This window comes from Pipistrellus kuhlii, unplaced genomic scaffold, assembly GCF_014108245.1.
Source record: "Pipistrellus kuhlii isolate mPipKuh1 unplaced genomic scaffold, mPipKuh1.p scaffold_m20_p_3, whole genome shotgun sequence".
Lineage (NCBI taxonomy): Eukaryota > Metazoa > Chordata > Mammalia > Chiroptera > Vespertilionidae > Pipistrellus > Pipistrellus kuhlii.
In genome coordinates this window covers 150,798,475-150,822,217 of record NW_023425529.1, presented here as the reverse complement: position 1 = coordinate 150,822,217, position 23,743 = coordinate 150,798,475, and the positions used below count along the sequence as shown (strand labels likewise).

The window sequence follows — 23,743 nt, the reverse complement described above, 5'->3', positions numbered from 1 at the left end:
CCATACACATTTTACACATTTTTCTTTCATTTTTTTTCTTTTTAAATATATTTTATTGATTTTTTTTTTTAGAGAGAGGAAGGGAGAGGGATAGAGAGTTTGAAAAATCAATGAGAGAGAAACATTGATCAGCTGCCTCCTGTACACCCCCACCTGAGAATGTGCCCACAATCTCGGTACATGCCCTTGACCGGAATTGAACCCAGACCCTTCAGTCCGCAGGCTGACGCTCTATCCACTGAGCCAAACCAGTTAGGGCCCATACACTTTTTTCTACACTGTATTATAGTTGAGGTGCATGATATATCATAAGACCAGTGAAAGAAGCAGCTAATAGTGGCTTGTCAGAGTTGGAGGACTTGCCAACCTTAATGCTAAATTTTCCCATAGTCCTTCATACCTCTGCACAATGTCCTGAGTGAAATTACCTCATTTTTGCTTTACGTGGATTTTTAAAAATATATATTTTATTGATTTTTTTACAGAGAGGAAGGGAGAGAGGTAGAGAGCTAGAAACGTCGATGAGAGAAAAACATCGACCGGCTGCCTCTTGCACACCTCCTACCGAGGATGTGCCCGCAACCAACGTACATGCCCTTGACCGGAATCGAACCTGGGACCTTTCAGTCCGCAGACCGATGCTCTACCACTGAGCCAAACCAGCTTCGGCAGCTTTATATGGATTTTTTGATGAATGACTTTCCTGCTGCCCTTGGAGTTTCTGAAGAGCAGAGAACAGATGGAGGGGTTAGTCAATGGGCTAGCTGAGCTAGCAGATCACGAGTGAGAGGGACAGTTGTCAGGGAATGAATGGAAGTGTGGGACTGGAACTCCACAGGGTAGACAATTGCATCTTTATTTCGTCCCTGGCAGGAGAGAAAGTAGGTAGGTGTCCCAGGTGAGCTGATAGGAAATAAAAATAAGGGTGGAATCTGAGAGACATTCCACGTTCCACCATGAGGATGATAAAAGGAGAGCAGTATTGTCAGCAAATGAGAACATTGATTCAGTCCGGGGTTGCAACACAAAGAACCAGAGAATTATTGTTTTGCAACTTCATGCCTTGGCTTCACAGGCCAGAAATACATCACTGAGGAAACCACGGGTCATCTCATGTGGTTGATGTGAACGGGGCTGTGTCACGCAGGCTGGGCCATGCTTCTGCTCGCTGCCGAGACTGGGTACAAGTCAGCTACAGTCCACAGGCAGCTCAGAGCTAAAGGATGGTCTCAGCGGTCGGAATTAACCACAGTCAAGGGGAAGGGATGGGATCTTCACAGATGCTCCTACAAAGAGAGGAAAATTTCATTACACCAGATTGGAAATTAAATTTTTCCTCCAGCCAAGGCCTCCCACTGGGCTGCTGAAAGGAGTCTGTCATTGGGTGAGGGTGTAAAGTCATCAGTTATTGTGTGGGGCTTGTGAAACGGAGCGTATATCCGAAAAAAATTGTGGTTTGAGAATCAGACTTGAGATGGGAAAATTCACAAAATGTACTTACATAATGCAAATCATTGAAAGCTCTCATGTCAAGCATTTGAAACTCCTACAATCTGCCTCAAGTCGGAAGATTCTGTAATAAAAGCTATGAGGACATATCAGGAGGTACATCTGAGATGTTCTTAGAGGAACAAACCTTTTTCCCAATGAGTCAACACACATAAGCTCCCTTGGTGTGTTTTCTGAGGCGACTGTAAGAAACATACCACAAACTGAGTGGTTTAAGACAATAGAAATGTATTCTCTCATAATTCTGAAGGTTAGAAGTCTAAAATCCAGGTGTTGGCAGGGCCATGCTGGCTCTGAAAGCTCCGGGGGAGAATCAGTTTCCATGCCTTCCTCTTAGCTTCTGCGGTTGCTGCCCATCCTTGGCATTCCTTGGCTTGTAGATACACCACTCTGATCCCTGCCTCCATGGTCACCTGGCCACCTCTTCCTGTCCATGTGTCTTCACCTCATCTCCCCTCCGTGCATACCTGTCTTCATATGGCTGTCTTCTTAGGAGGACACAAGTACTGTTGGGTGCAAAACTCACTCTACTCTGGTCATTTGCCTGAAATGACTGCATTTTAAATAAGGTCACGTTCTGAGTTTCTGAGAAGGAAATGAGTTTTTAGGACAACCTCTCCAACCCAGTACACATGGTAATAGAAAAGGTTCATTCTGAAATGCGTGCGTCACTTACACATAACTTTAGGCAGGAAGCATGCTCAATAAGGATGAGCATATTGTAGCAGCATCCTCAGCTTTGGGGCTACATTTGGTGACTGGTGTCTCCCCCAGCATAGCAGATACACTTATTTGCTGATAGTCCTGATCCATCCTAAACAACAATCTGTTTAATAACGCAATAAGTGTGTGGAAAACACACCCCTCTCCCATATGTAATAGTAGCTGAATCAGAAATGCTCGCAGCGATGTCACAGACTCCTGTAATTTACCTCAAATTAATTCTAAAACGTATGTGCCTGCTCTGTTGGTATTGTAGTGTGCATCTGTGGATAAAGTTTCCAGGCAAACACTGAGCTATGGATAATATTTAAACTTTTTTATAGCTTTTTCTTCTATGTTCATTTTAAAACTACAAGACTGGAAAAAATTAGTCACCTAATACTTCCATAGAGAGTTGTTAGGTAATATGTAACAAAATTTAAAATATGCAATGTCTCACCAGCATTCTGTTCCTAGTAATGTCTTAAAGGGAGACTCATGATAGGAAGGGAGCATGTGCAGTCTAAATATCAACTGGGGAGAAATGTATACGTCCCGTGCAAAGGTTTGCAGTCTAACTTCCCACTTACTGTGATCATAAAGCAAATTTTCTAGCCATGATTTCACATCTAGGAGTAAGAAAATATTTGTCTCTAAAGTTAGGTCTCCAACTTAATTGTCTCCAAAACAACCCTGCAAAGGACCAAGAGATTGCTTCCTTTTGATTTAGTGGCACTTGCATGTCATGGTATTGTTTTCTCTGCCAAGATACAATATTACCAGGGCTGCTACAAATTCCCTTGTCAGTACTGTGTGTTGGGTGTGTGCAGCTGGCTGTGGTGGGAGGGTGTTGTTCAGGAGGCTGACAGCTGCTTCCCTTCTTGTTCTGTTCTCTCATTCCCTTTTAGAGCTGGCTCTGAGGATGTCTGGCTTCTCCTTGACCTGAAGATAGATTTGTTTATTCACTCCCAGCAGTCATAGCATTTAAAAAAAGCCTAGCTCAAAGTTCAGAATAAAGGATGTTCTTCTGAATAAAGGAATGTCCAGGTGTAGATGAAGGACTTAACTTGGGCTGCCTTCCTAACACCCATCTTGCTGAAGTAGCTGAGGCAGAGCTTAAGCCTGTGCCTGGATCTTTCTGTTTTGCATGACAGCTTATTGCATATTAACTCCTAGCACCCTCTAGCCTAGCTGCCCTTCCCTGAACTGAGCATGTCCAAAGCCAGTTGGATCCTGAGGTCCATAAGGATCATTTCCTTCTGAAAAAGAAAAGAAATGGCACATCTTTGGTTATGGAAGCAATGATAAAAGTCATCCTACCTAACAAAAGAGTTATATGCAAATTAACCATCACTCCACTACACCCAACAGCCATGCCCACTAGCCAATCAGAGCTAGTTTGCAAATTAACCACAACCAAGATGGCTATCACCACAGAGAGTAGAAGGGAGGCTTGGGTTTTCCCAGAAATGGAGGAAGCAAAGCTTTCCTCACACCCTGGCTGGCCCAGGCCTCAACTCAAGGCTACAATGTTTCAATTATAGAAGATAAATCCCAAGAAAAATGGCAGCAGCCATGGAGCTGGAGAGAGCAGGCTAGGGTTGTCCCCTGCAATGGAGGAAGCCAAGCTTTCCACCTGCCCTGGCCTGCTGCCTCGGAGGGAGCAGAAGACTTGGCTTTGCTCCAGGCTACAAAGTTTCAATTGTAGAAGATAAATAATTCAGATACCAGGGCCTCCCTTGGGTAGCAGGGCAGGGGGTAGGGGGGGGACATGGCCAGCCTGCAAACCACCACAGGCCCCTCGTCCAGGCCACCCCATGCCCCAAGGAAACCCCCATCCTGATCCTTCAGGGCAAACCAGCTGGCCCCCACCCATGCACCAGGTCTCTATCCTATCTAATAAAAGAGTAATATGCAGATTGACCATCACTCCAACACACAATATGGCTGCCCCCCATGTGGTCAAAGATCCTGCCCCCATGTGGACACAAGATGGCCACCACAGATGGCCAGCAGGGGAGGGCAGTTGGGGCAAACAGGCTAGCAGGAGAGCAGTTAGACATCAATCAGGCTGCCAGGGCAGTGGTTAGGGGGTGATCAGACTGGCAGGCAGAAGTGGTTAGGAGCAATCAGGAAGGCAGACAGGTGAGCAGTTGGGAGCCAGCATTCCTGGATTGTGAGAGGGATGTCCAACTGACATCCCTCAAGGGGTCCCAGATTGAAGAGGGTGCAGGCTGGGCTGAGGGACATACCTTACCTTGTGCATAAATTTTGTGTACCGGGCCTCTAGTAGTTATGTATAAAACTATCAAAGGCGGCTATATGGGCCTCTAAGCCTATCATTTTGGACAATCCTGTGTAGAAATTTTTTTAAAAGGAGAATATATATATAACCCACAGCCATAGATTGAGCACTACAGGTGCTCTCTGGATGTTATAAGTTGAATTGTGCCCCCCACCCCCCGAACCCCCGAATTCACATGCTGAAGTTCTAGCCCCTGGTACCTCAGAACATGACCTTGTTTGAAAATAAGGTCATCGTAGATATAATCAGTTTAGATGAAGTCGTTCTGGAGTAGGTGGGCCCGTAATCCAATGTGACTGGTGTCCTCATGAAAAGGGGAAATTTGGACACCAACACGCACACGGGAGAAGGCCCATGAGGATGAAGGCAGAGATGGGGCATCTTCCTCCATGTCAGAGAACATCAAAGATTGCCAGTAAGCCCCGGAAGCTAGGGAAGAGGCCTGGAATAGATTCTCCCTCACAGCTCTCGGGAGGAACCAGCCCTGCGCACACCTTGACCTTAGATTTCCAGCCTGTAGAACTGTGGGCTGATAGATTTCCATTGTTTTCAGCCATTCTGTTTGTGGTCCGTTGTTATGGCAGCTTCAGCAACCATGTCTGACCAAGAGCTGCCTCTCTCCGTCCTGCCCAGTGGGCCCAACCCTGATGGACGAAGTGGGATACAGAAAGGCAAAGGTATGGCTATCAGACACACGCAGGACAAAGCCAGGGCAGGGCCTGGCTGGTGGATGGCTAAAGACACTCCAGGCATTTTGTTACTCACATGACAACGGAAGGTTGGGCAAAGGTGCCCCATTGCTGAGGGCCCTGTTCCCACACCCCATCATGAGATACCCTGTTACAGAGAAACCTATACCAGGCTGTAGCCGAATGGTTTTACATTCTGTATCTCTCTCCCCAGGGGGCAAGACAGAGAGCCCTGTCCTCCTCAGCAGAGCTCTCGCCTTTGCCTCCGTGGCCTGCGTGGGTAAAGCAAGGTCACCAGTGCCCCAGAGCCCAGCCATTCCCTGCAGTGGTATCATGCCAAAGTCATTTAATAAACCCTATGCTGTCCCTTTAGCACTGATTTCCCCACATTTCTAAAGTAGCTTCGTGTTGTTGGGGTTAGCTGACACTCTTAGTTCTCAGAAGACCGGTCATTCATTTGCTTTCAGCCATGGTGCGGTAAGACAGCTCATGGCCAGATTCATGTGGCATTTTGATGACCACACACCAGTGTGTTCCCTGTTTATGTAGCTACTTGTTGATGTATCTATCAAGGAAAAAGTAGATTCTCTCATGGTGGGGAAGAAGGTAGCTGAGGAAAGGAGTCCATTTCTTTTTTTTCTTTTTTCTTTTAATTACACTCACACAATTGAAAGACGGGCAGGGCTACCGTCCACAGAGGGACCCCAGGGCCTAGGATGCAGCCCTTGCTCCATTACCAAGCAATGCATCCACTCGGGACACCTTTGCTTCTGGGCGCCACGCCACTGTCCACTCGTCAGCCACACCTCCCAGCACAGCAGCTGGCCTGCAAGATCACAGTTTCCTAATGCCTAGGAAAGCGCCATATGGACTAGCAGGAACCCTGAGAGTGGGAAATGTGACAGAACATTCATATGAAGGGGGAAAGTCACCAAGTCAGACAAGAAATAGCCTCAAGGAGAGCCACTGGAGAACCAAGGGCTGGTGACAAGTCCAGAACCGGTTCTTGAGCTAACCTGACTGCTGGTCTGGAAGAAGAAAAGCACGTTTCTCGTCTTAATCGTAGCTGATCAAGTGTGAGTGTGTGTGTGTGTGTGTGTGTGTGTGTGTGTGTGTGTGTGTGTTTGTGTGTTTGGGGGAGGAGGGGGGCAGGAATCAGACCGAATGTGCAGCACAAGGCACCTAAGCTCCTTCCTCTTCCCCCTGCCCCTCACCCAACCCCCCACCTCATCACCTCGCCCCAGGTCAGCCCCAGGTATGCATCAGGCATATCCTGGTAGGCTATTTTTGAAGTGGTGCACACTATTTTCTCCAAAAAAAAGAAAAATAGTATATGCAGCTCTGTAACATTTTCAAAAAATCAGAACAACTTGCTCTGTCAGGGGCAGTTGTAAAGAGATCCAAGAAGGGGGAGAGAGTATCTGGGAGGCTGAGGGGGTGGGACGGGTAGGGTGCTAACTGCCCTAACGGTGCAGACAGCTGTGAAGAGCCTGGCCTGGAGCAGGGAGTCCTGTGCCTTCCTCCGTGTGGGGTGCAGGAAGGCGGGAGCCGAAGGGCTTCGCATGCTGTGCTGAGCAGGTCTGACCCTGCAGGCAGCGGAAAGCTGGCCAGGCTAGAGATTAGGCTCCATCTCGGGAAGCTCAGGGTGGACAGGACGCCAGAAAGTAAGACAAGATGGAGCCTCAGAAAGCAGGAAGGAATAGCAGAGTCATTTCAGAGGAGCTGATCCCCTGGACAGGAGTGGCCACTCAGTGTGCACACCTTGGCATCAGGCCCTTTTCGTTCCGCCCCAGCGTCACTCCAGAGCAGAGAGTCCTCCCAAACCCCAACCACAGCAGTGGGGCGTCCTCAGGAGGGCTTGATAGCATGCAGAGAGGCAGGCCCCGCCCTCAGAGTTTCTAATGAGGTAGGTCCCAGATGCACCTGAGAGTTTGCATTTCTGATGAGTTTCCAGATATAGCTGCTGGTCCAGAGCCCCACTCAGAACCACTGCCCTGGAGAATTAAAAACGATCCTTCAACCCTCCAGCTACCCAGGAGTCACACACTGTAGTCTGTCCATCAGAAAAGCAGCTGAGCTGGATTGACAAGTTGGGCCTGCTAATGGCTTGTTCTTGAAAAGACTGACTTTTCTCTATCCTAATCTCCATGCCTGAAGCTCGCAGGGTGACATCAGAAGGACCTTCTGCTTCTGAATGGGAGCAACCCTGGAGGGGAGTGCATCTTTTTTTTTTTTTTAATATATTTTATTGATTTTTTACAGAGAGGAAGAGATAGGGATAGAGAGTTAGAAACATCGATGAGAGAGAATCATCGATCAGCTGCCTCCTGCACACCCCCCACTGGGGATGTGCCCGCAACCAACGTACATGCCCCTGACCGGAATCGAACCCAGGACCCCTCAGTCCACAGGGTGACGCTCTATCCACTGAGCCAAACTGGTCTCGGCATGGGAGTGCATCTTTCTTTGAGAGCCTTCTCACCCCGGCCAAGGCTCTCCACGAAAAATTCTTGTCCATATTTTCATTTTAAGTCCATTCATTGCAAACATCCATCCATCCTACCCAGCGGTCTTCATGGCACTCAGTGCATAGCAAACCTCATGGAAACTCTGTCTGATACATCTTGCAAAGAAGGCGTTAGCCTCTCTTGGTGAAGGAGTGGGGGTCCCGTGGGTAGGTGCTTTGAACAAAGCCGCGTGGCTCGGAAGAATGTCTCCAGATTGCGGTTCAACCTCCGTGTTTCCAAGGCCCAGGTCCTTCCTCCTGTTAGCTACAGGGGCAATGTACCTACCAATAACCACTCAGGCTAAGAGCGAGGCTCTATTCTAGCAGAAGCCACTGCATTCTCTGGGCTCCCACATAACCTACTTTGTAAGGCACCTGCGTGGCCTAAAGCAGGGGTGGGGAACGTCCAGCCCCCGGGGCAGTATAAGGCCTACAAAACCATTTGGTCTGGCTCTCCAAGGCATCAGGGGTGAGTTAACTAAATGTTTGACCAAATATAGCAAGTTGATCATTGGGTGTGGCCCGAGAAAGATGTTATCAATATCCAAATGGCCCTTGGCAGACAAAAGGTTCCCCACCCCTGACCTAAAGGAACAAGGATCAACCTAGTTTAACCCGGGTTGATGGAACCATTTGCAGACCACTCCTCCTCGGCAGCGGCCCTGGGACCCTTCAGTCCACAGACCAACGCGCTATCCACTGAGCCAAATCTGTTTCGGCTGAGGGTGTTCTTAATGTCTAGGTAACAAACCATAAGTTCATCCCCCCCCCCCCCCCGCCCCTAAATGGTTCCATATATGGAATGTGCATTGTTAGACAGTAGGAAATACCATAACGGAGAGATTTCATTAAGTAATGAGAAGTGATTAAACCGTCTTTCTTGTTTTTTCCTGCTATTGCCCCCAGTCAGCAGCCATAGAAATCTATCATGTACATTTATTTTATTAGAGTCTTTAGCCAAAAGAAAGACAAAAGCACTGCTGGCCTAGAAACAAGAACAGGTCTTGACTCAGTGATTGCTCTGTGCCCCGTGCTGGCCAAGCGAGCTTGTGGCGAGCCTGATTCTAGACTGTTTGACTCAGACCAGCAGCTAAGTCCAGGTGACCTGTTAATGATGCTAGAAACGTCAGACCACTCCACTAGGCTGATTCGGTACCAAGAACAGGCACAATTGTACTCAAGTAAACAGACTCTTGTGACTGAGTTGAGATTTGAGTTCAGACTTTTTTTTTTAATATATATATTTTATTGATTTTTTTTACAGAGAGGAGGAGAGAGGGATAAAGAGCTAGAAACATCAATGAGAGAGAAACATCGACCAGCTGCCTCTTGCACACTTCCTACCAGGGATGTGCCCACAACCAATGTGCATGTCCCTGACCAGAATCGAACCTGGGACCTTTCAGTCCACAGACCAGCGCTCTACCACTGAGCCAAACCGGTTTGGGCTGAGTTCAGACTTAAGACTCACCCTACGCGTGACGTCCACTTTCTAAGATAGCAATCCTGTTGACACAGGTGAATAAAGATTTTTTTTTTAAAGTGCTGACTGCAGTATTCCAGCCAGTAAACAGTGCTGAATTCCGCAGCGGAACAGTTTGCCAACCTCTGCCCGGCAGTGCACACCTTTGGAATGCACACCTGCCAGAGATTGGAAAACTTCCTGAGCGATGTCTGGGCACTCGGATTTTCTCTTGCTGCGACTTTAGACATTTCATTTTCCATCATGTAGTTCCGGGTGCAATGGTTGCAACGAGACCTAAGCTCTCTGGTTGTTTCAGTCTTTTTTTTTTCCTACAACACTATATTTACATTTGACGTAAACAAAACCTTTGCCATTATTGTTTAGCAGTAATCAGTGTTAACTAGTAATACTTAGGAAAGTCTTTCCCTGGAAACCAAAATTCCGAGAAATCTGCAAAAGGAAGGATTGCAGGGGAGCCCCAGGCTCTCTCGGCTGAGTCTGGGTGTTCATACCTCCCTCCTGCTGTCCTAGAGAAGGTTGGAGCCCATGTGGGTGACACTCCCTGCTGGGCCTGGGCTGTGGGAGACAGTGATAAGACCACATGATATGAAGTCTTAGTGGGCGGAGCATTGTTGGGCCCTGCCACGTCCCCATATACTGTAAGTCACATGTGTCAAACACAAGGCCTGCGGGCCAAATCCGTCCCTCCAGGCCTTGCAATGTGGCCCGCACCGCGCTGTCATCACTGCACTCTGCTGCGTTTCCATCACAATGACAGTTTATGACTGTTCAGTAAACCATTCGGCCCGCGATTTAGGCTGGATTTTAGATTTTGGCCCCTTCTCTGATTGAGTTCGACCAGGCACCACTGCAATGAAGCTGGACCCTGAATACTGCCAGGGGGCTTTACAAGAGCACAGGTCCTTTCATTTCCCTGGGGGGTGTCGCTCTCCCCAGTCTGGGGGTGAAATCTGACTTGTGGGCTGTGTCAGTCATGGTCCCATCAGGAAACAAATGGCACACTCAAAATAGGAGCACTTGTTTAAAAAAGACTAATTAGGAAAGACTGATTATGGGAACCAGACATGATAGTGCAGGAACCCCAAGTCCCAACCCCATTGCTACCACCCCTGGAAAGTGGTATAAAACAGTGACCAAGCCCTGGGAGGAGAGAGCCGCATGGAAAGTGTCAGCTTCAGAGGAGCTGTATCGGTCACTTGAGGACAGAGCAGTCTCAGGTGACCTTTTCGGGAAGGAACCAGGAAAAGGGACACCTGACCTTCTGATCTCCTGCCAGTACTCCTCACTGGCCAAACCATATGGGGAATTGGGTGGACAAGGGGAACACTGATGGAATCCATGCAGGTCAGCCTCATGGGCAGAGGGTGATAGCAGGCCTGGAGGGGCCAATAGAACTAGCGAGTGGCAGAGCCAGAATTGGAACATGGTGCTTGATGACCGATACCACTGGTTCTTTGGGGGACATATTCATTCCACAAACATTTAATGTCCCCTCTGGAGAGCAGTGTGCGAGGTGCTGAGGATGCCTAGGTAGTAGCATCTCCCTCTGAATGCTGCGTCAAGCTCTGGCTGGGGCTTTCACGCGGGGCATGCACAGCGGTCCTGTGAGGTGGGTGGCCTTTATCTGCCTCTGATCGGCAGCCAGTCTGAGGAAAGATGGGCTCACCCAGAGTCACAGCTGGAAAGCAACAGGACAGAGATTCAATCCCATGTCTGGCCCCATGCCCGCGTTCTTCACATGATGCTCCTCAGAGCAGCCCATCCCCACAAGGAAGTCTAACTGGAGAGAGAAAAAAACCAAAGAGTTTTTAGGGTTGAAGAATCTCCTTGCAGAACTTTTATGGGTAAGAAGAGCTCGGAATCGGAGTCCCGTGAGACCAGACAGTTTATTTCCCTCCTTGGGACAAGGACTGAAATAGCATCACTGTTCTTACGGGGGCAAAAGTGAGATCGTCTGGTGTGTGGCCATGCTGCGCTGGAGAAGAGCCAATGCTCACAGACAGCATGACCAGAATCGGGAAGGAAGGCCCTGCCGGATGAGCAGGTGAAGGCCGGAAACACCACGCGGGTCTGGGCCAAGAGCAGAGTCCCTCAGGCAGAGTTCACAGTTTTGTTTCTTGTGGGATGGGCCCTGGGTTTGCACATAATGAAAACACAAAGTGGCAGATGGGAGAGGAAGGGCCCCAATGAGGAACCGTGTGAGAGCCTGAGGTGGGGAGGCTTGGTGGAGACATCTGTGTGCTGAGCAGCTTCTATATTCAGTTCCTGCTCCGAACTGGCACGAAGGATCTGTCTGGGTCTCAGGGCCAGAGAAGTGGCAAAACGTATTTATGTAGATCAATCGGGCAACTCAACATCACAGCTCACCTGTGGTTCTCAAAGTGGGATTCCTGGACCTGAGTAGCCACATCACCTTAGAAATGCAAACTCAATGGGCCATCCCAGACCTACAGAGATGGCAACTCTGGGCATGGGTTCCAGCAACCAGTTCTCATAAGCCCTCAGGGTCATGCTGAGGCACACTTCAGTTTGAGAACTACTCCTGGGGGGTCACTGATTCCTAATAGAGGAGGAGGGACTGTTTAGGGGACCCTAATAAGCAAAGAACTCTAAGATGTGGTCAATGGGGGCTCAGAGGAGGAGGGAGATGATCCCCCATGGAGATGATCACATGTCACAGACACAGACCTCTTTCTGTACTAACACTGGGCAATGCATTAGTATATAAAGAAGCAGGAGGAAATGTAAAGACTTGAGATAAGACTATGGGTTAAGTCTTGTCAAAATTCAGAGGAGACAGAGGAGCTGGGCAACAGGGATGAAGGCACTACGTTTAGAAGATGGTCAATAGCATGTGGTTTGTGCCAACTCACTTGGATTCTGACCTTTTGTCTTTTTGCACTTCTACCAATGGGCCCTGCTCCGGTAGGTATTGAGAAAGTAGAGATGGGACAGCACATGATTCTTCCGCTAAAGGGGAGGCGGAAATATAAGCTGTTGTTGCATTGTGGCAGCATAGGAGGTCAGAGAAGGCTTCATGAAGGGAAGGAGGACATACAAGGAGCATTCCTGGCAAAGGATTTGCTGTTTTGTGCATGAAGAACTTTGGGTGGGGACACACCTGTTCAGTGATCAAATGGTTGGGTATTGTGGGAGCCCTCTCTGCCTGGGGAAGGGGCTGAAAGGAGGGGGGGCCCAGGTAACAAGAATGCTGGTTGAACCCTCACTGCTGACCTTGTGAGATAGTAAAGAAGATGCTTCCACGCCCAGCACCTGCCTTGGGATCCCCATGCATGCTGGTGAGGCCCCAGCACTGATCATATTTCTTGGGGAACCCAGGTTTCTTCTCCAGGGAGGGCCCAGCTCACCCCTCTGGGCGAGAGACAGATCCATGGTACCAGCCACCATGAGGCTTCACCCTCGACATGAAGTGAAAGCTCAGGCAACAGCTGTGGGCAAGTGGACTGCGAGAAGAGGGTCCCTCTTTGGCCAAAAGGGCAAGAGGGGCCAATATAGAATGCTCAGGTGCCTTCCTAGGGGGCCCTCTACACTAAAAGTCTGGATTTTATCCTGTGGGCAGTGGGCAAATTTGAAGTGTTTTAAGGAGGAAATGGGATTGGCACCATTCTCTGTGCCTCTGGTTCTCTATTCTGACCCACAGGAGAGTTGTCTGGAGCTAATTAAGAGCAGATGCAGCTGCCAGGCCCGACTCTGCACAAGAGGTGTGGCTAGGACTGGGATCCTGGAAGTGGCTGCAGGGGTTTGGCCAACACATCTGACTGCCAGGAAAAGTCACAGGGTCTGAGTTTAGACTCAGCAGAAAGCATTTTAATTATTTGACTTTAATAGTGGCATTTTTGTTTTTCTTTCAGGGTTGTCCAAATCACATGTAAGTATCCCTTTTTCTTTTCTGTGTAGCTTCACCTTATAAACTCTAGTCTGTTTTGCTCCAAAATGTTTACATTTGTGCTTCATTCACTTAACAAATGTGAGTCATGCATCCATCATTCGTGAGAGGGCAGTCCCGAGTTTCTACGAGACTTTCCTTCTCTTTAGGAAATGCTTTGTGCAGCCCTTCTCAGACTAACAGAACTAGACGCTTCATTTCATCGTTGTCTCTGTGTGGAGTGTAGGAGAATAAAAAAAATTTTAATTGTAAGATTCTACCTCTGGATAGTCACTGACAACTGACTCGATAGGCACAGGTTGCTTTTCATGCCATTGGCACTCGTTTGTGAAAATGGGCCGACAAGGAGCATATTTTAACCCTGGACCGTTGTTGTTTTGTCAGAGTTGCTTTGGTTACCCCCTGAGCATCTTCTTCATCGTCATCAATGAGTTCTGCGAAAGATTTTCCTACTATGGCATGAAAGGTAACTATCCTCGACACCCACCCTCTTGCGTGCTGAGCGTCAGTTGCCACGGCCACTCCTAACTGTGGTTTCCCTCCCCTGCCCTGTCTGCCACGGAAAGCACTCCTGATCCTGTACTTCACACGGTTCTTCAAATGGGACGACGACCTGTCTACCGCCATCTACCACACCTTCGTGGCTCTCTGCTACCTGACGCCCATTCTCGGCGCTCTCATTGCCGACTCCTGGCTGGGAAAATTCTCGTGAGTAGTTGCAACTTCCTTGTTCCCAGGCAAGCCAAAAAGTAATTATTAGCTTAGAGGTTTGAAATGATGGGTTCTGGGGGCAAAGAATCGGGAACCTAAAACTCTTAGGAGAGCATGCTAGACCCTGTTTCTGCTCATCAGCGCCCCCCCCCCAAGCGTGGCACAGTGCCTGGCATTTAACAGTGAGTGCAAGTGGCATTTGTAGGTTCCCCTGCCCTCCTTCAAGCAGCAATAACATCTTTGTCTCATCTTGAAATAGGAGCAGGGATTCCATCGATCATTAACGATGTGGGAAGCATTGAGTTAAGGGCAGGGAGAACAAAGAAGCTCCCCAACTGATGTCCCAGCTGCAAAAGGCTCACACTGCTCCGTGGACAGAGAGGGAATGGGACAACCACGCAGCCCTTGGTCAAGTACACTCGAGAGGGGGTTATCAGGAAGTCCCTAGGACTTAATCAGCAAAGAAGTCAAGGCTCTGCAAGGCCAACGCATGATGTGGACAGAAGCATGAAAATACACTCTCAAAATCACTCAATACACAAACAAGCAGTGGTCTGCTCCGGCCAAATGTTGTTTGTTACATGCGTCTCTTGTTGTCTAGAGAGACAAGTACCGATGTCAGTAGTTAGGTAAATAAAATACTGAGTCTTTCCAAGAGTTCGAAGATAAAATGCATCTCCCTCCTTGCTGCGGCTCCTCTGAGCAAGTCTTTGCTCTGCACTTGCAAGCTGGGCAACAAATTCTACAGCAGATTGCCTTTCTAAGAGTTACCAGTTTTACTCCATTTGAGGAACAAGTACATCCATGACCGGGCTCTTGAAAGCTTGAAGCCGGGCGCCTTTTTGTGGTGGGGTAGGAAGCGAATTGTGCAATTAACTTGGGTCTTCTTAACCCCTCTACACACAGGACCATCGTGTCGCTCTCCATCGTCTACACCATTGGGCAGGTAGTCATCGCAGTCAGCTCCATCCACGAACTCTCAGACTACGACCACAATGGAACCCCCAACAATCTCCCTTTACATGTGTGAGTTATGTTACCTGCTGCCCGACCCCCTCCCACTGGTTGCTTCTTTGGTGCTCCAGCTTCTCACCTTGAACTTCACCGTAATGTAAGGAGGACTTTACAGCGATGTAGAGAAAGCCGTTCAATTGACTTAAATGTTGGGTCTTCATTACGTTGCCATCCTAACAGTTGTCTGGAGTCATTGCTCACTAAGGCCTGCTGTCTGGGGTACATGTCACGTGGCGTGTGGTCAGTGCACAGGATACTTACTAGCTGCCAGACTGAGCTCATAGTCACCGCCCTGTTAATCATCATGTTCCCGGGAGGGACAGACATTACTGCCACTGATCTTGATTTGCAATTGGACCAGGTTTCCTCAAGACTTTGTACCTTTGGTCTTCTGTCTTGTACTTACTACACTTTTGCTGAGTTCCCATTAACTCGGTTTCATAAATACTTGTTCGAGCAGTATGTTCTGAGTTCTTGATGGATGCCAGCATTGATGCCGCCATTGACAAGTGCTCCTTTGTGAGATTGATTTCCTTCACTGCAGTCTGGTCTAGTAGACAAGTTGCCAAGATTTGTTTCCTGTCCGTGTGTTTCGGTTCCTTGATCTCTAAATAAACCATCTTATCGGTTGGGAAAATATAACTGAACTGTCCCTCTCTCCCTCTCCTTTACTCTCTAAAATCAATTTTTTAAAAAAAAATTTTAAAGAAAGAAATTTAAATTCCTATCTGCAGCCTCCGAGTTTCTGGTTTGTTCATCAGTCAAATTGCTTGTCCAGACAAGTCCTTTGTTGTAACACCGGTGGTGCCCACAGGAAACTGTGCTGGTCGAGGGTGGTGACTATGAGCTCAGTCTGGCAGCTCAGATTTCTAGTGTCTGACCCCCAGCCCTTCCCCAAAGCAGCTGTGAGGCTTGGGGCAACTTATCTTCTCCACGCCCCAATTTCCTAATCTACAATATTGATTAAAAGAACATGGACTTCGTGGGTTCAAATTCTGTCTATGCTCCTCACTGGTTGTGTCTTAACCTCTGTGCCTAGGTTTCCTCATATGTAATAGCACCTGCCTCAGATAGGACTGTGTGTGCTAATCCAGGTGGAGCACCTGGAGCACTGCCTGGCAAGTGACAAGTGCTCAGGAAAGCTTAGCTGCTTTTCTTGCTCACAGAGTTCCTATTAGAGCATACCTACAATCCTCACCAGAGTGCTGGGTGTGTTATAGGCAACTGCCATGTTTTGTTGTCTTTTAAAATCCTCAGAGTGACAGCACTTAAATCCTTAAGAAGCAAACAATGAAAGAGGTGCTTCAACCAGTTAATTCAGGAAGATGAATGTGATTTTTTAAAGAATTTTTTCTATGCATAGTAGTTCTAGATTTTGTTTCAGAAAATATTTTTTAGCACTTTAAAGCACATAACAATCAAGAGATATGAAAAAACACACGCATAAAACTTAAAATTTGTAATACCTGCTATCACTTAACAAAACTACAAATGAGGTTTGGCAAATTCTATGAGTGATTTTTTTTTTTAATTCAGAAAGTAAAACAGATAACTTGGATTATGCAAAAGTAAGTAAAAATAAATGACCTTTAATCCCTTCTAATTATTATAAATAATCTTTTTAATAGTATGCAATATTATAATAAACATTTTGCTTCACTTTCCAGTCTTCTGTAAACAAGTTAAGATCATACTAACTAACCTGATATTTGGCTTTGCCATTAAATCATGTTTTCTAATGCCTTTTAATGACTGTTATGAGTCTATTCAGATTATACAGAGACAATGCTTAAATATTTCACTTACCTATTCTTTTATTGAAAATGATAAGGCTGCAGAAGAACCCCATACAAAAAATCCTTGTTCAATATTCAAGCTATTGCTTTAAAATTTCTAGCTAGTAAGTTATTAGATAACAGAATACACACAAAGGCCCATGAGATCAAGTCCCCTTCACCCGTCCAGACTGCATTCCTGCGCATTATCTTCTCATAGAGGTTGCTGTCCCTTCTCGGTGCTTACCGCTGCACCTGTTCTGCTGAAGGAAACTAAGAAACAGGAGGTTCCTGCCTTTAAAATCTCACATTTCAGCGATACCCCCACCCTTTTCTTCCCGTAGGGCGCTGTCCATGTTCGGCCTGGGCCTGATAGCTCTCGGTACTGGAGGAATCAAGCCCTGTGTGTCTGCCTTTGGTGGAGATCAATTTGAAGAGGGCCAGGTAAGAGCACGTGCCTTCACAGAAACCACATAAATGGACTCTACACTTCCAGGAATCAAATTCCACCGTCACAAGGTCTGTGCACCACTGGATTCTTTTCAAGTAGACTTGAAAGTGAAATACTGACCAAAAACTAAGTTTGAAGCAAGGTCAAATTATCAGCTATATAATCAGGTTGGATCGGTTGTTCTATAGCCAACTTCATTATACTTTAATTTTATCCTTCTTATTATAGGAAAAACAAAGAAACCGATTCTTTTCCATCTTTTATTTGGCCATTAATGCTGGAAGTTTGATTTCTACTATCGTCACTCCCATTCTCAGAGGTAAAAAAAAAAAAATAAAATAAAAAAAAACCAGAGGGTGTGGGGGGCTTCTGTTTTTCTTTTTTTTTAATTGTGGGGAGGAAATCACTTGGAAAGTTTGTACTTACTTTGCTTGTTTAGTCCTCTGCCCCTCCATTTCACTTCAGCCACGAAACAGAATACACATTGGAATCCAGAGTATGGGCTTCTTTTCCTTCCAGTTGTATCTCTTCTTCAATCTCATTAGAATCCCTTAACCTAATGACCACTGGAGGATCTATAGCATCCTTAGCACAGCGGCCACTTTTTCTAAATGACCACTAATGCAAAGTCCTTATTCATGTAAGAGATAAGACAGTAGAAGCTCTGAAAAATACATTTTTTTGCCTTCCAGCTTTGCTCCCAAGTGAGTGAGTTAGGGAGAATTTTGTGGGTAGGGTTTTATTCTTTGCTTTCCTATCATGTCAGATATTTCAAAAAGAACTGTCCGAGAGAGGATGAGATGGCAACTGGCAACAGCACTCAGATCTTTGTGCTTGCTAAGGATCCACTGAGAGTTTGTGGATTCCCACATTGAAGGGGATATTTGGGATCAAATTAGACCATGGGATCAGATTAAATATGAAATAAAATATTTTATGGGGGTTTCTGTTTTTCTGCATAGACTGGTAGTTTAGAGATGATACTTAAAACACATTCCAACTTGTTTTGTATAAAAATTTAGTAGTTTTTAGCCTTATGTTATGTTTCCTCACCTCCCCCCACCTTTCCATCTACTAGAATATCTATTATGCATGTGGTGCATCAGAAAATGTATTACAAGATAACTTCTTTAAAGGTGAAATCATGATTCTCACACAAATATGAAATGAGCATGTGACAATGATTTTATATAATTTAATAGTTAATAAGGAAACTGGAAAGCTACTAGTCAGTGACAATAGGAATTTGACTAACAGATTATTTATATTCTTTTTCAGGGAAGGAATTTATTTTGCTTTGCCATGAACAAAAGTCATTACATGTTTTCTACTAGTTAACTTCTTTCTCTATAGAACTGTGAAATAGAGAGTCAAAGACAAAGTTAAAACCTCTTTAGGATCAGATTCCTGGAGGCCCCAGCATTCCATTAAAAGGATTTCCAGAATTTTCTGTTGCCTCTTCCAATGTCTTAATTTTTTATATACTAAACCCTAGGATTTGAGAGCTAGCCAAGTCTGGCCTCTAGGTCAAATCCAAAAATGTAGAAAAGACTGTCTATTTGTGTACTGTCTATGGCTGCTTTCAAACTACAGAAGCAGGCTTGAGTCATTGGGAAAAAGACTGAATGGTCCACAAAGCCTGAAATATTTGCTCTCTGGCTCTTCACAGTAAAGTCTGTTAACCCCTGCCCTGTGTCATCTAAGTATTTTCAAATTAGCATGAATTCAGGGACACACAAGATAAATTTTCCAACCTACTTTTGATTTTATTTACTGAGTATTCATTTTTATCTCTCCCACTAAGAAAACTCACTGAATGTAAGCACTGGTTTTGACTTGACTAGAATCAGACATCTACATAGGGACAGAGGTTAGACCTGTCTCCATCTCCTGCTCTTACTACTACAAAGCTGCTTTGCTCCTCTGGCACTGACATCAGTGAGGCAAATGGATATGTCTAAAATATAAAGTGAAGAACAATACAATACGTAATAACCAGTTAGGGATTTTTAGAAAATGGGAACTAGATGGGAGTTACCAATGCCATAATGAATTTTAATTTGGTAATTTCTCCCCAGTTCAAGAATGTGGAATTCACAGTAAGCAAGCTTGTTACCCACTGGCGTTTGGGGTTCCTGCTGCTCTCATGGCCATTGCTCTGCGTAAGTAGAATCAGTTGAATTAATTCAATCCTATATCAGATGAAGCCTTTACTTAATCACTGTGACCACTTTTTTAAAAGTCATGTAACCAATTGTAATGATAAATAGTATGAAGACTTGCCAACCCATGTTAAACATGCTCTGAGAAGTCAAAGAATGTAGAGTTGGCATTTTTCAGAAGGAATAAGATCAAAAAGTGTTTACAGGAAAAGGGATCAACTGAGTTGGACAGCTAAACATTTGATACTATTTAGGCAGAGTGAAGTAAAGATGGTGAATCTGCTGGACTAGCTGAACCCATAGCTAAAGGCTTTCCTTCTTATCAACATGTGCTCATCTACAACTGGAAGACATGACAACTTGGTCCAGTTGTTTAAATACTTCCAGTTCCATCTAGATTTCCACAGTATAACATCTCAAAATGTTTCTGGTAGAATATTTCCCCTATAGGATAAATATATGTGTACTAGACGCATTCATTCACACATGAGTTCTTGGCACTGACTTTTTAGGAAGTATGAAGAGATTTCTACATGGGATAGTTTGGCTTGAGAGATGGTGGGGGTTTTCATTTCCTAGGACTGCCATAACAAAATATCAGACTGAGTGGCTTTATCAATAGAAATTCATTCATTATCTCACAGTTCTTGAGGCTGGGAGTCCAAAATCACGTGTCAGAAGGGTCATGCTCCCATGTAAGGCCCTGGGGAGTGTCTCTGCTGGCCTCTCTCCCTTTCGTGGTACCCTGGCTTGTGGCAACAGAATGTCAGTCTGCCCATGGCCTTCCTGCTGTGTGTACATCTGTGTCAAAATGTCCCCTTTCTATAGGGATACCTGTCATATTGGAGTAGGGCCACCATAATGACCTCACCTTACCTTGATTGTCTGCAATTATATTATTTCCAAATAGTCATATTCTGAGGTCTTAGGGATGAGGACTTCAACATCTTTGGGTACAAGAGGGGAACAGAGTCCAATTGCCATTTCAAGCTCAGAATTCTCCCTTTTATATATGTCCATTTTCTTCCATAATTGTTTAACTACTGCCACACTCCCCTAAAAGGCTCATGTATACCTTTTTCTCTCTAATTCTGAGTGAGGAAATGGAGATAGAGAGAACTTCAAAACTGTTGTTTTAGGCTGGACACTATATCAACTTGTCATTAGGTAACTTGTCATTTAGCCTGTATGAGTCATTCTTACATGAAAGATTATGCTTTTTCTTATGGAGGAATTGAGAACAAGCCAAATCCTATGTTCCAATACCCTCTCTAGAAGTTTCTATCTGTAGCAATATTATGTTTGAATTAGGCTTTAGTTAATCAGAAGCTTAAAAATTAAAATATTAGCTAATTAAAAAATGTACTGGCCTGGCCAGTGTGGCTCAGTGATTGAGCATCGACCTATGAACCAGGAGGTCATTTGGGCTTCCCATCAGAGTACAAGCCCGGGTTGCAGGCTCAATCTCCCATAACGGGACTGATGTTTCTATCTCTCTCCCTCTCCTTTCCTCTTTGAAATCAATGATAAATATATTTTTTAAAAGTGTAGACCTAAAAAAAAAATGTAGACTAGGCTATTGGCCATCTCTTCCATCCATGTTTGATTAAGGACAATTGGCATTGGGTTAGACTACAAGTAAACTCATCTTTCTTTAATTATAAAGAACATCTATAAAAAGGCAAATAGGTGCCAACTCGCAAGCATTATTTCCAACTATCAAAATCTTAGGCCCTCTCTTAAGGGAGCGGAAAAGTCCAATTCAGATGATCAATTAGTGTTTTAAAAAATTTTAATTCTGGTATTGGATAATCAGAAATCCTAGAATAGAGATTGTGTTTTCAGAGTTTCTTCCAGAAATGCTGTTTTTCCCTGCGTTATTTTTATAATATATCTGTCCTAAGAGTTGCTTCATTGTAAAAGTGCTTTTACTTGTGTAAAACTGGAGCTACAGATGCAAATAATTTTAACTGTAATTCTGTACCATGACCACAGAATAAATTCTGTTAATGTGAGTAAGCAAAAGTTCCAACAGATAGTTGTTATTTCTTTCTGATGATTAAAAGAAGAATTTTCCTGGCCAGTGTAGCTCAGTGGTTGAGAGTGGCCCTACGAACCAGGAGATCCTGCTTTGATTCCCAGTCAAGGCACATGCCCTGGTTGCGGGCTCAATCCTCAGTAGGGGCCATGCAGATGGCAACCAATCAATGCTTCTCTTTCAACATTAACGTTTCTATCTCTCTCTCTCCCTTCCTCTCAGAAATCAATAAAACAATATTTTTTTCAAAAGAACTCTGTCTTGTCATTGCAACTGAAAAAAGCTGATTTTTGTCTTTATAGAGTAATACATTAACCTTATATGCAAAAGCACTTATTTCTTTGTACCCCTTTACATAGTGAAACAACTTGTGCCTACATAGCTGAACCAAGAAATGTCTCACTTTATAAGTCTTTGAGCAGCCCCAAGTTTTGGATAATAGTAGACTTCACTGTTTGTATGTGAGACACACACATATAACCGTACTCAGAAGCTCCTGTGTTTGTTAGAATCAAAAGCACTTTCTTCACTGGGAGAGAGGGAGGAACCCCCATTCTATGAGTAACCCTGGTGTGTCCAAAACAAGGTTATAACTCAAATGAAAGCACCTTTTCTGGGTCCCAGGTAGTTCTGACAGCACCGTATTACACACCTTATTTTGCCCTGCAGTTGTATTCATCGCTGGCAACAGCATGTACAAGAAGTTCCAGCCCCAGGGGAACATCATGGGTGATGTGGCCAAGTGCATTGGGGTAAGTATCTCAGTCGCGCTCTCTCAGTGGCATTTAGTCACCCCAGAACCTTTCACTTCCTTTGAATTAGAAGTCAATGAAATGTCGCCTCTCCTTTAAGCGTTGTATTACTGTTCTTTACTACAGGGGTGGGCAAAAGTGTTACCTGAAAGGTAAATCACAAGCAAGGATACTAAATAAAAACATTAATAATAACACAAATGATATAAATATAATAAACACAGTGATTATTAAATAATATAAGGTCTAGTAATAATTAATGTCATTTTCTAATACTTTTTTAAATCAAATTTATTTAAACAATACAACAAAATTTAAGCAACAATATAGTTGCCGTTGTTTTCTACTACTTGTGCCCAACGCTCAGGAAGCATTTTAATCCCTCTGTTGTAAAATTCTTGTGATTTTGATGCAAAAAATTCGGTCAATGCATTTTTGAGGCATTCTTCATTATTAAATTTTTTTCCAAGAAGAAAGTTTTGCAAAGAATGAAACAAATGGTAATCGGAAGGGGCAATATCAGGAGAATATGCAGGTTGAGGGAGAACTTCCCATTCCAACTGGTGCAGTTTTTCAGCAGTGATTCTTGCAGTATGCGGTCGTGCATTATCATGGTGAAGAATTACGCCCTTCCGATTAATCAGCGCGGGTTCTTTTTCTCTTAAAGCTTGGGCTAACCTTTCCAATTGGGCACTATACACTGCATTTGTAATGGTTTGGTTAGATGGTAAAAGTTCATAATGAAGAATTCCTTTAAAATTCCACCAAACACACAACATCACTTTTTTCGCATGCAAGTCAGGTTTTGGCGTGGGCTGGGGAGCCTCATTTTTGTCCAACCATTGAGGCCACCTTTTCAAATTAACATACAGCACCATTCTTCATCTCCGGTAACAATTTGCTCTAAAAACGGCAAACGGTTTTGACGAGAGAGGAGCGAACTGCAAATTGTGACTCTTTGATTACGGTTATTGTTGGTCAACTCATGAGGAACCCATTTTCCAAACTTTTGGACTTTGCCAAGTGCACACAATTGATTGGAAATTGTTTTTTGTGAACAATTTAAAGTCGTTGCAAGCTCTTGTTGGGTAATTTGAGGATTTTGCACCAAAAGAACTTGAAGAGCTTCTTGATCAAAATTGGACACATGGCCTCCACCACTCTTGTCATCTAATGAAAAATTTCCCTCGCGAAATTTCTCAAACCAACGCTGGCATTTTCTGGCGCTAACTGCATCTTGACCAAGAGCACTACAGATGTTTTTTGCAGCCTCACTTGCTTTTCTTCCTAATTGGAACTCGTAAAGCATGCAGTGCCGAATATGCTCTTCATCTGCCATCTTCTTAGCCCTAGTTTTGCAACAAAAACCAAACCAAACACAAACTTTTTCAAGAAAAACTTGTTAATTGCACTTCACACATTCTGTAGATACTATGTGTTTGAAGGTTATGTCAATACAAGACAACGCCAAGCAAGATTTTAAATGAATGTTTAAAAACGACATTAATTATTACTAGACCCGATAATACAAGGATAACCTGTTTTGTATGCTCACAACTGTAAACCTACTTTTGCCCGCCCCTGTGTTTTGCTAAATTAAGTTTTCTTATAAAATTCACCACATGGAAAAGGACACAAAACAGAACTCAACTAAAGAGGCATAGAAATGATTCTTGAACTTATAAGATATCAGTGGACATGGAAAATCAAACCCAAACCACCCCTCACCTATCACC

General features: G+C 44.8%; 1 protein-coding gene across 1 annotated transcript in view; it reads left to right on the top strand.

The window, feature by feature from the left end:
- The window catches only part of SLC15A1 (solute carrier family 15 member 1), a 51,017-nt gene that overhangs the window by 5,270 nt on the left and 22,004 nt on the right, over positions 1-23,743 (top strand). Inside the window, exons 2-9 of the mRNA XM_036458439.2 lie at positions 13,070-13,086; positions 13,489-13,570; positions 13,671-13,812; positions 14,722-14,841; positions 16,949-17,048; positions 17,284-17,374; positions 19,134-19,217; positions 21,925-22,007. Coding sequence (XP_036314332.1) covers positions 13,070-13,086; positions 13,489-13,570; positions 13,671-13,812; positions 14,722-14,841; positions 16,949-17,048; positions 17,284-17,374; positions 19,134-19,217; positions 21,925-22,007 — 719 coding nt within the window. The remainder of the gene's footprint in view (positions 1-13,069; positions 13,087-13,488; positions 13,571-13,670; positions 13,813-14,721; positions 14,842-16,948; positions 17,049-17,283; positions 17,375-19,133; positions 19,218-21,924; positions 22,008-23,743) is intronic.